This window comes from Panulirus ornatus, chromosome 52, assembly GCF_036320965.1.
Source record: "Panulirus ornatus isolate Po-2019 chromosome 52, ASM3632096v1, whole genome shotgun sequence".
Lineage (NCBI taxonomy): Eukaryota > Metazoa > Arthropoda > Malacostraca > Decapoda > Palinuridae > Panulirus > Panulirus ornatus.
Window position 1 is genome coordinate 7030173 of NC_092275.1, and position 13170 is coordinate 7043342.

At 42.1% G+C, this 13170-nt stretch overlaps 1 protein-coding gene across 2 annotated transcripts; it reads right to left on the reverse strand.

The window, feature by feature from the left end:
- Positions 1-8979: 8979 nt before the first annotated feature.
- LOC139765022 (uncharacterized) lies at positions 8980-12579 on the reverse strand. 2 transcript variants are annotated; one of them, XM_071692097.1, is made up of 3 exons: positions 12456-12579; positions 9928-10054; positions 8980-9471 (listed from the first exon to the last, which is right to left on the reverse strand). In XM_071692097.1, the coding sequence occupies exons 1-3, from the start codon at positions 12465-12467 to the stop codon at positions 9353-9355; spliced, it is 258 nt and encodes an 85-aa protein (XP_071548198.1). In that variant the 5' UTR covers positions 12468-12579; the 3' UTR covers positions 8980-9352. The 2 variants fall into 2 exon arrangements, with proteins under 2 accessions (XP_071548198.1, XP_071548197.1); XM_071692096.1 differs by having other exon boundaries at positions 9883-10054.
- Positions 12580-13170: the final 591 nt, after the last annotated feature.

A 13170-nucleotide genomic window follows, 5' to 3' on the forward strand; every position in this document is an offset into this window, starting at 1 on the left:
GTGGGTCGAGTTGATAAGAATTCCTTATATAATGAAGGTGTTACTTGCATCTTGTTATCAGTTTCTGGCCTCAACCACCAAGTTGTACAAAAACAGATGTTTCGTAATTTCTTGAAACTCATCAGAATTTCTGAACTATTTAATGACTATGAGATTATATAATATTTATTTTTCAGACTTCATCATCAAGCCTTGAAGTTAACTATCTCGGTGAACAAGGATAAAACAGTTAAAGTCTACGTGTAACATTTACTCTTCCCAATTTCTTATGATACATAATGAACGATGACGTACACAGTGATAATTCTGCACCCGACCCGTGATGGGAAGTCAGCCAACACAGCCTAAACTCAAAGCCCAAGTCACCTCAACTTGGCACCAATTCCGTTCTCTTCTGTCTTCCAGACGATTTATCTCTCAATATCTGGTTAATGTGTTCCATGGTGAACGTACACAGTTCATCTTCATCAATTGTCCAAATGAGAATCAATAAGTAAAAAGCAAATATATGAACTGAGAACACTTGAGGAGCATTACTTATCATGTGGGGTCATAGCCACAGAAGCAATGTTCTCTCACGTCTCAAATGAAGTTGTGTGAATTATCTTGAGTGACAAATATACAGGGATATCTTCAAGGAATAAGATATGAAGCTTTTGGTGATTTGTTTTTATTATATGCAAGAGAGCACGTATGGAGGAGCGAGCCAAGCTACCGGGAATATGAAAGGGGTGTAAGCCCCCACCTTGCCCCAGGATCATGGCTGCGCCCCCACGTACTGCTGGAGAGAGTCATCCAATAGAGTGGTGTTTGGAGAGGTAAGAGAGGCGACAGGTGGTGGTGTCATCGTGGAACACAGGAGGCTCAGCGGGAACTTGAAAATCCTTCTGGTGAGGCTAACGACCCAGCCATCCAGTCCTCTTGATGTCCTTAGGTGTTGTGTGGAGGCGTTTAAGCTGCTTCTGCGGCGGGTTCCTCAGCGGCAGGCTTGGCTAGGAGGGGCAGGCCATAGGGGTATCCCAGACCCAAGCCGTAGGGATAGCCGAGGGAGTAGGGGTATCCAAGACCTGTGCAGGGAAACAACAAGTCTTATAAAGGAGAATTACTTGATCTATATTTCTGTCGTGAACATCTGTGTAGTTGTGAGTTTCAACACAAGACGGTAAGAGAGTAAAAGTGTTATCCCCTTCCCTATTTCGAGGCAAGAGAAAATGGTAAGAGAAAAGTTCCTTTAGTATACAGATGAGAAATGTCTATCCAAGTCAGTGGCTTTCAGGGAAGGAGTTTCAACTTGTGCTTCCATATGTATAAGTACATGTAGGTGTTGGCGCTCGTGACGTTATACCAAATTGAATCAGTGAGTGGCTACCTATCACGGAGGAGGTCCAAGCTTTCATATGAGGACATGACAAATGAAGTCACTGTTTCTCTTTGATATAAATAGACATGCCGGGATATACCGGGCTATGAAGCTTACCAGGGTAGCTGTAGGTGAGGGGAAGTTTAAGCTCCTTAACATCAACTGGCTTGATGTTGTAGGTGAGGGGGTGATGATAGAGGAGCACAGCTGGGTCAGCCTCAGCTTCGGGGGTGGGCACGGCAGCGGCCACCGCCACAAGAGCAAGCAACAACTGCCAACAAAAAACAAGTTTTCATCATCCAATCAAGTTTGATCATGCGAAAAGCCATATCAATGGAAACAATTTCCCGCTCAAACTGTGTAAAATCAGTTCTTATGAAGTTTGGTCATTAGTACTTGAGAACAAAACTATTTATCTTTACAGGGAAAGCTAAGTGAAGATCTGGAGGAGAGATCCTTACCACAACCTTCATGATGAGTAAAGTGAGAGTCTGCCTCTGGACGACTGATGGTGAGGGCTGGGATCACCGCCTTATATACCCGTGGCTGTGGTGGCCTTCCGGGAACTCCCTTTTCAACTCAAGGACCTGAGACGTTTGGCCAAAACTCAGTCGTAAGTCAGGCGACAGTTGTCCCTGAGTAACATCAAAATATGAACCTGAAAACGAGTGGTAAGACTTGGAAGAGACAGACGGCTGACGGCAGGAAAGATAGAGGAAAACCTTTGCATTTGTGAAGTAAGCTTACATGAATTTGATAGCATAGAACGAGAGAGAAATTCCTCCTGTAAAGTCTTCCGTCTATATCCCATCCTCCTCTGCACTATGATATGTTCTCAGGATATGGAATGAGAAGAAGGATAGTGGATATAATTCTGTATGACAAACGTAAAACAGAAGAGAAATGATGCAAAGGATTTGATGTTTGGGGCGTGGCTGGCTGGCCAAGCCTCACTTATGTAACATACCTCAACACACTCTGTGTGCACTACCTGGTGTAAAGAAAGACTGATGACGTAAAGTTAGATATAGATCTAAGGAAAGCATTGATATGAATCTTAGATGTACGACTGATTGATTATGAGTACAGGAAAATGAAATGTTAATATGAAAATGTTACCTCTGCTAAATCCACTACAAATAATCATTTGTAATATCAGTCAGATTAATAACAATAATAACATTAATGATAATGATTATAACCATCTAAACTGTGGTCTCGAATCACGTTGACTGACTGTGCCAAATGATATATTGTATGACGGAATGTATTCGCTTCTGGATACCGAAGTCAGGAATAACTGAACTGTCGAAGTAGCTCTTGCCTGTTGCCTTTCTGTCAGTTAAGTTTGTCTTCATGTTTCTAAAAGTTATCGTAAGTTTGTGTTTTGTCATCTAGTATTCAATATCTTGATGTCTTTCTTCCCTAAATTATCGTACGCGTTATGTGCTTGGCAATCGTGACGCTTTTATGTTGTTGATGGAATGCCTCAAAGCGACGTCCTTGTCCCGTCTCATTTTTTGTTGTGGATAATATTCACGACACCAGTCAGAATCCTGCATATGTCTCATTGTCCCTCATTACTATGACTTTCTACCGAATGTTAGCATATCAGTGCCATACAGTCTCCTCTTTATCATGAGTCTTATACGTTATGAAGGTGGAATATCTTGACACCAAAAGAGTTTAAATGAACCAGAGGTACTTTCTGGACAACGAATCTAGGACTAAATATTTTCCTGTCATGCGCAAGGTTTCTGATTATATTGTGAACAACAGAACGAGAGATGTCCAGTAAGCTAATGTTAATGCAGGATTGAACTATACTGTTCTGACTTTGAGCAAATGGACAGAATTGACACGTTATCACAGCGAGACATTGCGCATTAGCGTTATTGAATTTAACTAGGTCAGTGATTTCCTAAACAGAAATGTTTGACAGATCCGAAGTAAGGGAGAAGGAAAACGAGTTTTAGAAGGAGGAGGAGAGAGGAAGTGTGTAAAATGGAATCATTGATATACGAGTGAAAAGTGGTAGAGATGAAGACGGATGATCATTTATGGAGAGAAGTACTGTAATGACACTAGTGATGAAATGGAGCAGTCAGTCGGAGAGGTAGCTATGCATCAGGGACCAGAATGAAGGAGAAACACCAAAGAAAGGAAGTTCAGAAAGCAAAGATTTATGCTACATCCTGTCTAATGCTTTGGAGATGTCGAGGGCCACGACAAACGTTTTACCAAAATCCCTGAGAGAGGAGTACCAGAGGTAAGTCACATAGAAAGAATATTACCATTGGAGCTAGCACTAATTAAAGGCATATTGGTATTTAGAAAGAAGGAATGGGAATCTAACCGTTTGTGAAAGCGAGAGTTAAGGAGCGTTTCAAAAATTTTGGTGTCAGAGGTGAGATAGGAAGATAATTAGAAGGTTTAGAAAAGTCTCCTTTCTCATGGATTGGCTGCGCCAAGTTTTGCTTCCAAGAAGAAGGAAAAGTGTCGGTTTTTAGTGGGAAACGAAGTAAGGTAACAGGGATCGGGAGTACTTTAGAGACACTCTCACAGAATTCAACGAGGTAAGCCGTCTGAGCTCTACGCCCTATCCACATGATACTGGCAGAATAGATGAAGAGAGTATCAGGAATGTCTTAGGTTCAGTGGGAGGAGGTGGGGGCGGAGGATTCCATGAAGAATGATCGAAATATGAATTAGAAGATTTGGTACCAGAGAGAGAACGGCTTTATCAGTTGGAGGGATACCCATAGATCAATCAGGTCGAAAGGAGGAACAACAGAAGTTACTTGATAACTTTTGGGTTAAGGAACAAACTACACACATGAAGCATCTTAGGCTAAGGTGCCGGACGGTCGTGACTCTGGCCACAAATCTCACAAACTGTACGAGAAACTGAGACGATCTAACCACACCAGCCAAGTGCCACATTATATATGATTATGAACAATTACCATTTGATCGTCGTGACCACCTGGGCACAAGACACCTGATACACTCTACCAGTAAACATCATCGTCGACAATGTTGTGTGGGTCGAGTTGATAAGAATTCCTTATATAATGAAGGTGTTACTTGCATCTTGTTATCAGTGTCTGGCCTCAACCACCAAGTTGTACAAAAACAGATGTTTCGTAATTTCTTGAAACTCATCAGAATTTCTGAACTATTTAATGACTATAAGATTGTATGATTAGTATTTTTCAGACTTCATCATCAAGCCTTGAAGTTAACTATCTAGGTGAACAAGGATAAAACAGTTAACGTCTACGTGTAACATTTACTCTTCCCAATTTCTTATGATACATAATGAACGATGACGTACACACAGTGATAATTCTGCACCCGACCATTGATGGGAAGTCAGCCAACACAGCCTAAACTCAGAGCCCAAGTTACCGCAACCTGGCACCAATCCCGTTCTCTTCTGTCTTCCAGACGATTTATCTCTCAATATCTGGTTAATGTGTTCTTTATCAAATGTCCAAATGAGAATCAATAAGTAAAAAGCAAATATATGAACTGAGAACACTTGAGGAGCATTACTTATCATGTGGGGTCATAGCCAGAGAAGCAATGTTCTCTCACGTCTCAAATGAAGTTGTGTGAATTATCTTGAGTGACAAGTACACAGAGGTATCTTCAAGGAATGAAATATGAAGCTTTTGGGATTTTTTTTTTATTATATGCAAGAGAGCAAGTATGGAGGAGCGAGCCAAGGTAAGGGGTATAAGTAAGGGGTGTAAGCCCCCACCTTGCCCCAGCATCATGGCTGCGCCCCCACGTATTGCTGGAGAGAGTCATCCAATAGAGTGGAGGTTGGAGAGGTAAGAGAGGCAGCAGGTGGTGGTGTCATCGTGGAACACAGGAGGCTCAGCGGGAACTTGAAAATCCTTCTGGTGAGGCTAACGACCCAGCCATCCAGTCCTCTTGATGTCCTTAGGTGTTGTGTGGAGGCATTTAAGCTGTTTCTGCGGCGGGTTCCTCAGCGGCAGGCTTGGCTAGGAGGGGCAGGCCATAGGGGTATCCCAGACCCAAGCCGTAGGGATAGCCGAGGGAGTAGGGGTATCCAAGACCTGTGCAGGGAAACAACAAGTCTTATAAAGGAGAATTACTTGATCTATATATCTGTCGTGAACATCTGTGTAGTTGTAAGTTACAACACAAGAGGGTAAGACAGTAAAAGAGTTATCCCCTTCCGTATTTCGAGGCAAGAGAAAATGGTAAGAGCAAAGTCCCTTTAGTATACAGATGAGAAATGTCTATCCAAGTCAGTGGCCTTCAGGGAAGGAGTTCCAACTTGTGCTTCCATATGTATAAGTACATGTGGGTGAAGGCTCTCGTGACGTTATACCAAACTGAATCAGTGAGTGGCTGGCGTGGTACCTCGTCAACACAGGAGGTCCAAGCTTTCATATGAGGATATGACAAATGAAGTCACTGTCCCTCTTTGATATAAATAGACATGCCGGGATATACCGGACTATGAGGCTTACCAGGGTAGCTGTAGGTGAGGGGAAGTTTGAGCTCCTTAAGATCGACTGGCTTGATGTTGTAGGTGAGGGGGTGATGATAGAGGAGCACAGCTGGGTCAGCCTCTGCTTCGGGGGTGGGCACGGCAGCGGCCACCGCCACAAGAGCAAGCAACAACTGCCAACAAAAAACAAGTTTTCATCATCCAATCAAGTTTGATCATGCGAATAGCCATAGCAATGGAAATAATTTCCCGCTCAAACTGTGTAAAATCAGTTCTTATGAAGTTTGGTCATTAGTGCTTGAGAACAAAACTATTTATCTTTACATGGAAAGCTAAGTGAAGATCTGGAGGAGAGATCCTTACCACAACCTTCATGATGAGTAAAGTGAGAGTCTGCCTCTGGACGACTGATGGTGAGGGCTGGGAGCACCGCCTTATATACCCGTGGCTGTGGTGGCCTTCCGGGAACTCCCTTTTCAACTCAAGGACCTCAGACGTTTGGCCAAAATTCAGTCGTAAGTCAGGCGATAGTTGTCCCTGAGTATCACCAAAATATGAACCTGAAAACGAGTGGTAAGACTTGGAAGAGACAGACGGCGGACGGCAGGAAAGATAGAGGAAAACCTTTGCATTTGTGAAGTAAGCTTACATGGAATTTGATAGCAAAGAACGAGAGAGAAATTCCTCCTGTAAAGCGTTCCTATATATCCCATCCTCCTCTGCACTATGATATGTTCTCAGGGTATTAAATGTGAAGAAGGATAGTGGATATAACTGTATGACAAACGTAAAAGAGAAGAGAAAAGATGCAAAGGATTTGATGTTTGGGGCGTGGCTGGTTGGCCAAGCCTCACTTATGTAACATACCTCAACACACTCTGTGTGCACTACCTGGTGTAAAGAAAGACTGATGACGTAAAGTTAGATAAAGATCTAAGGAAAGCATTGATATGAATCTTAGATGTACGACTGTTTGATTATGAGTACAGGAAATTGAAATGTTAAATATTGAAATGTTACTTCTGCTACATTCTACTACAAATGATCATTTGTGATATCAATGACATTAATATGGTAATAACAATAATAACAAAAATGAAAATGATGATAACAATCTAAACTGTGTTTTCGAATCACACGTTGACTGACTGTGCCAAATGATATATTGTATGGCGGAATGTATTCGCTTCTGGCTACCGAAGTCAGGAATAACTGAACTGTCGAAATAGCTCTTGCTTGTTGTCTCTCTGTCATTTAAATGTGTCTTCATCTTTTTAAAAGTTATTGTAACTGTCTGTTTTTTTTGTCTAGTATTTAATATCTTGATATTTTCTTTTGTGAATCATCGTATGCATAAGTACTCAGCAATCGTGACGCTTTTATGTTGATGATGGAATGTCTCAAGGAGACGTCCTTGCCCAATCTGCTTTTGTTGATGGAATGCCTCAAGGTGACGTCCTTGTCCCGTCTGCTTTTGTTGGTATGGATGATATTTACGATACTATTCAGTAGATTATATGCGTCTCATTGTCCCTCTGTAATGTCATACATTTTCCTCATTATCATTAGTGTATATTTTGTTACTGACGAGGAATATTTTGGCAACAGAAGTGTTCAGGTGAAGATGACACTAAGAGAGTTTAGGTGAACTAGAAGTGCTTTCCGGCAACGAACTTGAGACTGAATATCCATTTTTTTTTTTTTTTTTGTCATGAGTAAGGTTTTAAATGTTACTTGAAACGACATAACGCAGAGAACGAAATCACTAATTTTTCTTCATGAATGATTATCTTATTTCAGGTTCATTCAAGAGATACTTTACATATACCAGATTGATCAGTATGTGAATACATCTTGAGAAGGAGGCGTACTTCGTAGACTGGTAGAAAACTGTTCGGTCATAATCAGTGAAACGAAAGACATTACATTCCTGACTTCTCATATTTAATCTACTTTTATTCAAAGTACTTCGTCGTTTTTCACGGAGTGAGCTATCGCAAGAAACAGACGAGGAACGGCCTCCTTTTGCTCTCATCCACTTCTTAGGCTGTCATATCTAAAGCACAGGAACCAGAGCTCTCTATCCACACTCAAGCCCCAGAGACATGCCAATGATTTCCCTTGACCATACAATTTGACGAGCTATTCACCACATCCAATTACAACCTGCCTCATTCACCATAATTATACCCTGAACCGCTTCATCACCTTCTCTTGAATTAAAATCTTCCTCCACTATTACTTGATCTCTTTATGAGAACTGATGACGCACTCACTCAGCTCACCCACAAACACTCGCTTCTCTTCCTCACTTGTCTTACTATCAGTGACATACACAGTGACAGTTACACCACCTTTCGTAATTCGCATTCATCTGAACCACAGAAAACGGGTTGAAAACTCTTGCACGCTATTCCCACAGCTATTACGAGCAGAAGTACCATCTCCCTCCTTTGCCACCGCCTTCACAATAACCCCAGACTCTTCCCCCCTAACAAATTTTCAAATATTCCCCTCGAGCTTCAGTTTCACACTGAGGCAGAACATTCAAGTTACTCTCCTCAAACAGAGTACCTGCCTCTCTTTCTCCTCGTCTTGGTTACGTTTACGCACTCCAGCCTGAGCTCCCGTGGCGGATGAGCACATCCTCGCTTGGCTCCTGTTCCTACTTTTATACGCTGAAATATCAAAGAAGGTAGAGTAATCGGTCCCTCGTTCTCGTCCCTGTTTGTCGCCTTCTGCGACCCGCAAGGGATACGTGGGTAGTACTCTTTCTACCCGAGACCCAGGGATGAAATAAATGAAGAGTAAAATATTCCATGTAAAATCAACGAAACAAAAACCCGACTAAGATATTCAGCGGAGCATGATACGGGCGCACCAGTGACCAGTCTTTGACTGCCCCCTCAGGTGTCTGTCTGTCTGCTGTCCAAGTGGACTCACGCACACTCTCCCACCAGCTATTTTATCATAAAGTTGCGTTATGGTTTCGTTTCCATAAAACTTTGAGGTAAAAAGAGCTTTATGGTAAGGGATGAAAAGTATCATTAACCATTAAACAGGAGACATCTCTTCAGCTCCCGTGACGTCACTGGAGGGTTCAGGAGGGTGTAAAGAATAATATAAAGAAAACGGAACAATGCTATATCTTAATCACCTTTAGTAATACATTAGATACAATAGTAATGGAGTTAGCTCAGCAGGATAGATGTGTTTGAAAGCTTCATTGTTTCCCGCTGTTTTCACCAGAGCAGAGGACGTAGCCATATCAGCCTGGTTGACGAAGGGGTGGCAAGTCCCCATCTTCCCAAGGCTCATGGCTGCGCCCCAGCTTGGTGGTGAAGACTGATTCAGACTGTGGCCGTGGGAGTGGTTAGGGAGCGGGATGGGTGTGGACACTTGAGGATCGCTATCGACACTCTCATCCTTCTGGTATGGCTGGCAAGTACCCTTGGCTCCTCCTACTCCCATAATCACCTTGCAGGTGGGTTACCGGAGGGCATCTATGCTTCAGCCACGGCGTCAGAAGCAGCGGGACTCACCACCCAGGGGTAGCCGTAAGGGAAGCCATAGCCGAACGGATAGCCGTAAGAGTAGCCGAAGGAGTAGGGGAATCCAACACCTGAGGAAGAGAACAGAGAAGGTTTATGTCGTGACTTGATCTGTGTTCCTGTGGCGAAGGATATGATTGTCGAGTGACGTAGTAACTGCAACACGAGACAAAATCTGTTTTTGTTGCAATGTCAACACAACTTTTTTTTTTGGCCGTTGTTTTGATGGCAAAAAGGTTGTTTTTTAGCTCCTGTACACACATGCTCTTTAGCTTTTGTGGTCATTTAAGAATAAAAAAAGACCAGTCACTCAGTTGCCTCAGAGCTAGTCATTATCTTTCAAGAGAGGAAGTTCTCCACCACCGGTAACTTCTGTGGTCTCATAAGACACTAAGCCTTCATGGCGCTTAGATGTATGGAGACTGGCTTCATATGTCTTCACACGATTCATGTGAAACTCAACAGGTTAATGAATGACTTACCAGGGTAACTGTAGACTAAAGGAGAGGTACTAGCGGGGACCTTACCCCCGACAGTCTTGTAGGAGTAAGTGAGGAAGTTTGGGTAAGTGTAGGCGTACAGTCCTGGATCAGCGTCTGGCTTGGCATCAGGGGTAGGTAGGGCAGCAGCCACGGCGGCCAGTGCAAGCATCAGCTGTCACAAATGACACGATTAACATACATATTATCATAGCAACAGTGGTAAGGTCAGGGTGGAAGCTAAACAAAAAGAAGGAAAGTGAAAATCTTATTGAACTCACATTGTACAATCTGGATATCTTTCCCTTTTATTTCTCCTCTTCGTAGTTGTACGGAGAGAGTAAACACTTTCCCTGTCGAAGGATAGATAAATATGTGGATAAGGCAGAGGAGGAAAGGAAGAAAATTAGTGTTCAGCGAAGTATTTGATTTGCCGAGTTGATACTCAGCAAGCACACGCGCTGCACGGCGTGTAGACGAGGTTTGTGGTGGCACTGATCACGCTACACTTGTCATCTATCGTGTAGGTACTAACGAAGAGATGGTAGAAGCTGTTGGAGAAATATCGCCAAATAATTCGACGATTCTGAGGTAAAAGTAACAACATTATGATTTTAGGAGTTCTACCCAGGATCGGCAGCGGGAACGCCTTCTCTAGTAAGGAGTTCAGTGCAAACAAAAGATGATACATAAGTAAACCTCTGTCTCCAGTAAGGAGTTGAGTTTGTAAACTTGTGGCAGCATTTCTACATGCAGTCTGATAAGTTTATGGAGGACGTACTGCATCCAAATGACGTAGGAGTTGTGCGTGTGGAACAGACCAATTCCCCTCCAAAGTGATCCCTCGAAATAGGTCTCACTTTCATCTAGAAATAGTTTCTGTTAACGCTCGGAGTATACGCCATCAAATCTCAGAGACAACAGCATTAGAAGGAAATTATGGCATGATTGTCATTTCCGAATCTTGGGTTAAAATAGAGATTCCTTCGACGAACACTCAATTCTAGGGTACACTTTGTTAAGTAAGGACAGGGGAAACAAAGTAGAGAGTGGTGTCTTGCTCTTTCTTAAAACTTACTTAAATTCCGTAGTAAAGAAATGTTGTAGCCCTCAAGAATGTCGACTTTATTTCTTTTTTGAAGAAATTAAAGATAAGATTCATAATAGAATAATAGCAAGACTTGTGTATAGGTCCCCCGCGCAGACAATAGAGCAAGACGAAAGATTTTACGATCAGTTGGCAGAAATTTGTCATGAACAAGATTCTATCATAGTAGAAGATTCTAACATACAGGCATCTAAATAGGGAGAATCACTTTCCAGTAGCTCTACCTAATTTCGCTTGATAGTGGCCTAATCCATTTAGTCTAGAAACCTACTCACAACAAGATTATATACTACATTTAGTTCTAAAAACAAATGAAGTTGAAGTAAGGTTTAACATAAGTTACAAATTACCTCTGAGGTCGCTTTCAACACCGTATGTAATGTTGGTCAACAGTCGTGAAAAAATACCCGATTTTTAAACATGCAAATTCTAAACGACCGTATCATCATTGTTGAAATTCAAACCTTGGATGATTTGGTTCATGAAAATGGAACGTAACTTGGAAGAGCTTCAGTAAGGCATTCGAAGCAGTAAAGCATTCGAAGCATACGTGCCAGTGTTGACTAAGCGGTCTGCTTTTAAAACATAACCAAGGTGGTGGAACGGTCAAACGAAAGAAGCGCCCGCTGTTTCAGAAAGTATATCATAAGAAAGTGAAAGAGACCATTGACCAACATGATACAGTAAGGTATGTAAAATTGCATGGAGAAAGTGAGAGCGTTATCTGACCATGTAAACATCAACATGAAGCATCTATTGCTGAGAATAGCAAAATTAACCCGGAGGAGATTTACAGTCATGCTAGAAGTAAGAGAGTCATTATCCAGTCGTATGGTCTATTAATGACGAAGAACGGTGACTTTGCTTAACAAGACAATGGCACAAATTCTAAATGATTTTTTTGCGTCTATATTTACGATCGCAGACACAAATCCAAGTTCCGAATCCACGATTATGAACAGGCTCGAGAGGATGAATTGGTCCACTGCTCTATGAATTCTTTTGTATTCCTTTGTATATGTAGACAATGAAAAGAGATGGCTTTCGCTGGTCGAAGGCTTTGGATGATGTTAGTCAAACTAGGTTTATATTTACCACAATGTGTTAAGTCTACCATTGATATCTTGCTGGTCATTTATTTCGTATCTTCAGTCAGGCATTTCGCCTGAGAGAGAGAGAGAGAGAGAGAGAGAGAGAGAGAGAGAGAGAGAGAGAGAGAGAGAGAGAGAGAGAGAGAGAGATCAGATCAGGTCACCTTGCAATGGATCTTACAGTCCCCCCCCCAAAAAAAAAAAAATATGGGGTCAGGCTAACTTTAACTTGGACATAGAATCAAAAAAGTATTTCTGTCGAACGTCCGTCAAGACGCCATCACACACAAAGTTCTGCATGAATTATTTATCCCCCCTCACATTACTAGAAATTATAGACAAACAATTTACAGACATCAATGCTAGGCTTCACTTACCACAGTCTTCATCTTGAGCGATTTTCTGAATGCCTTGTACAAGCAAGCGACTGATACAAACTTCCCTTCACAACCGTATGTATATATACTTAAGCCTTCCCCTGGGCTGCCTGAGACTGGATGTTTTTTTTTTTTTTTTTGTCGCTCTACAGGATCATCGTAATTCGTCTTGCCTTACACGTTACGTTTTCATTAACTCGAAAAAAATTGAAACGCTATTCTAATGACTTTTTAATCCGTTTCGTTATGCCGTCATTCGTTTTCTTCTCAATGACTTGGGTTATTCTCGAGCAAAAATTGACTTCAGAATCTAGAAACCAACACGAACATCTTTGAAATAAACAGTACCCAAGCAACGGTCTCATCGAGGTCATTGTGGTAAAGATGAACAAATATATTCATAACTTCACTTTAGGTCTGCGTGCCACGCAGTTGAATGAACGATGACAGCTCGGAGTACTGAAGCCAAGGATACAGAAACCTGAGGACATCATAACCAAGGATACCTCAGCCTTAGGACAAGGAGGACATGTGTATCAAAAGTTGAGGGAAAGAGGAGAAGGGGTTAGCCAAACTGGAAACGGTAGGATGGTGGTCAAAATGGAGAAGATTGAGTTGTTTGGGCTTGAATGTGTAGGGGGGTGAAAGGAATGCACGGGATAGAGTGAATTAGATCAATAAACTGTCAGTGAACTGAACCAGGACATGTGAAGCG

Bases quoted from the DNA above. Each gene is read 5' to 3' on its own strand.
- LOC139765022 (XM_071692096.1), bottom strand. The intron at 9,472-9,882 runs GTAAGTCATTCA...TCTCTTCCTCAG, and splicing joins TTTAGTCTACAGTTACCCTG to GTGTTGGATTCCCCTACTCC.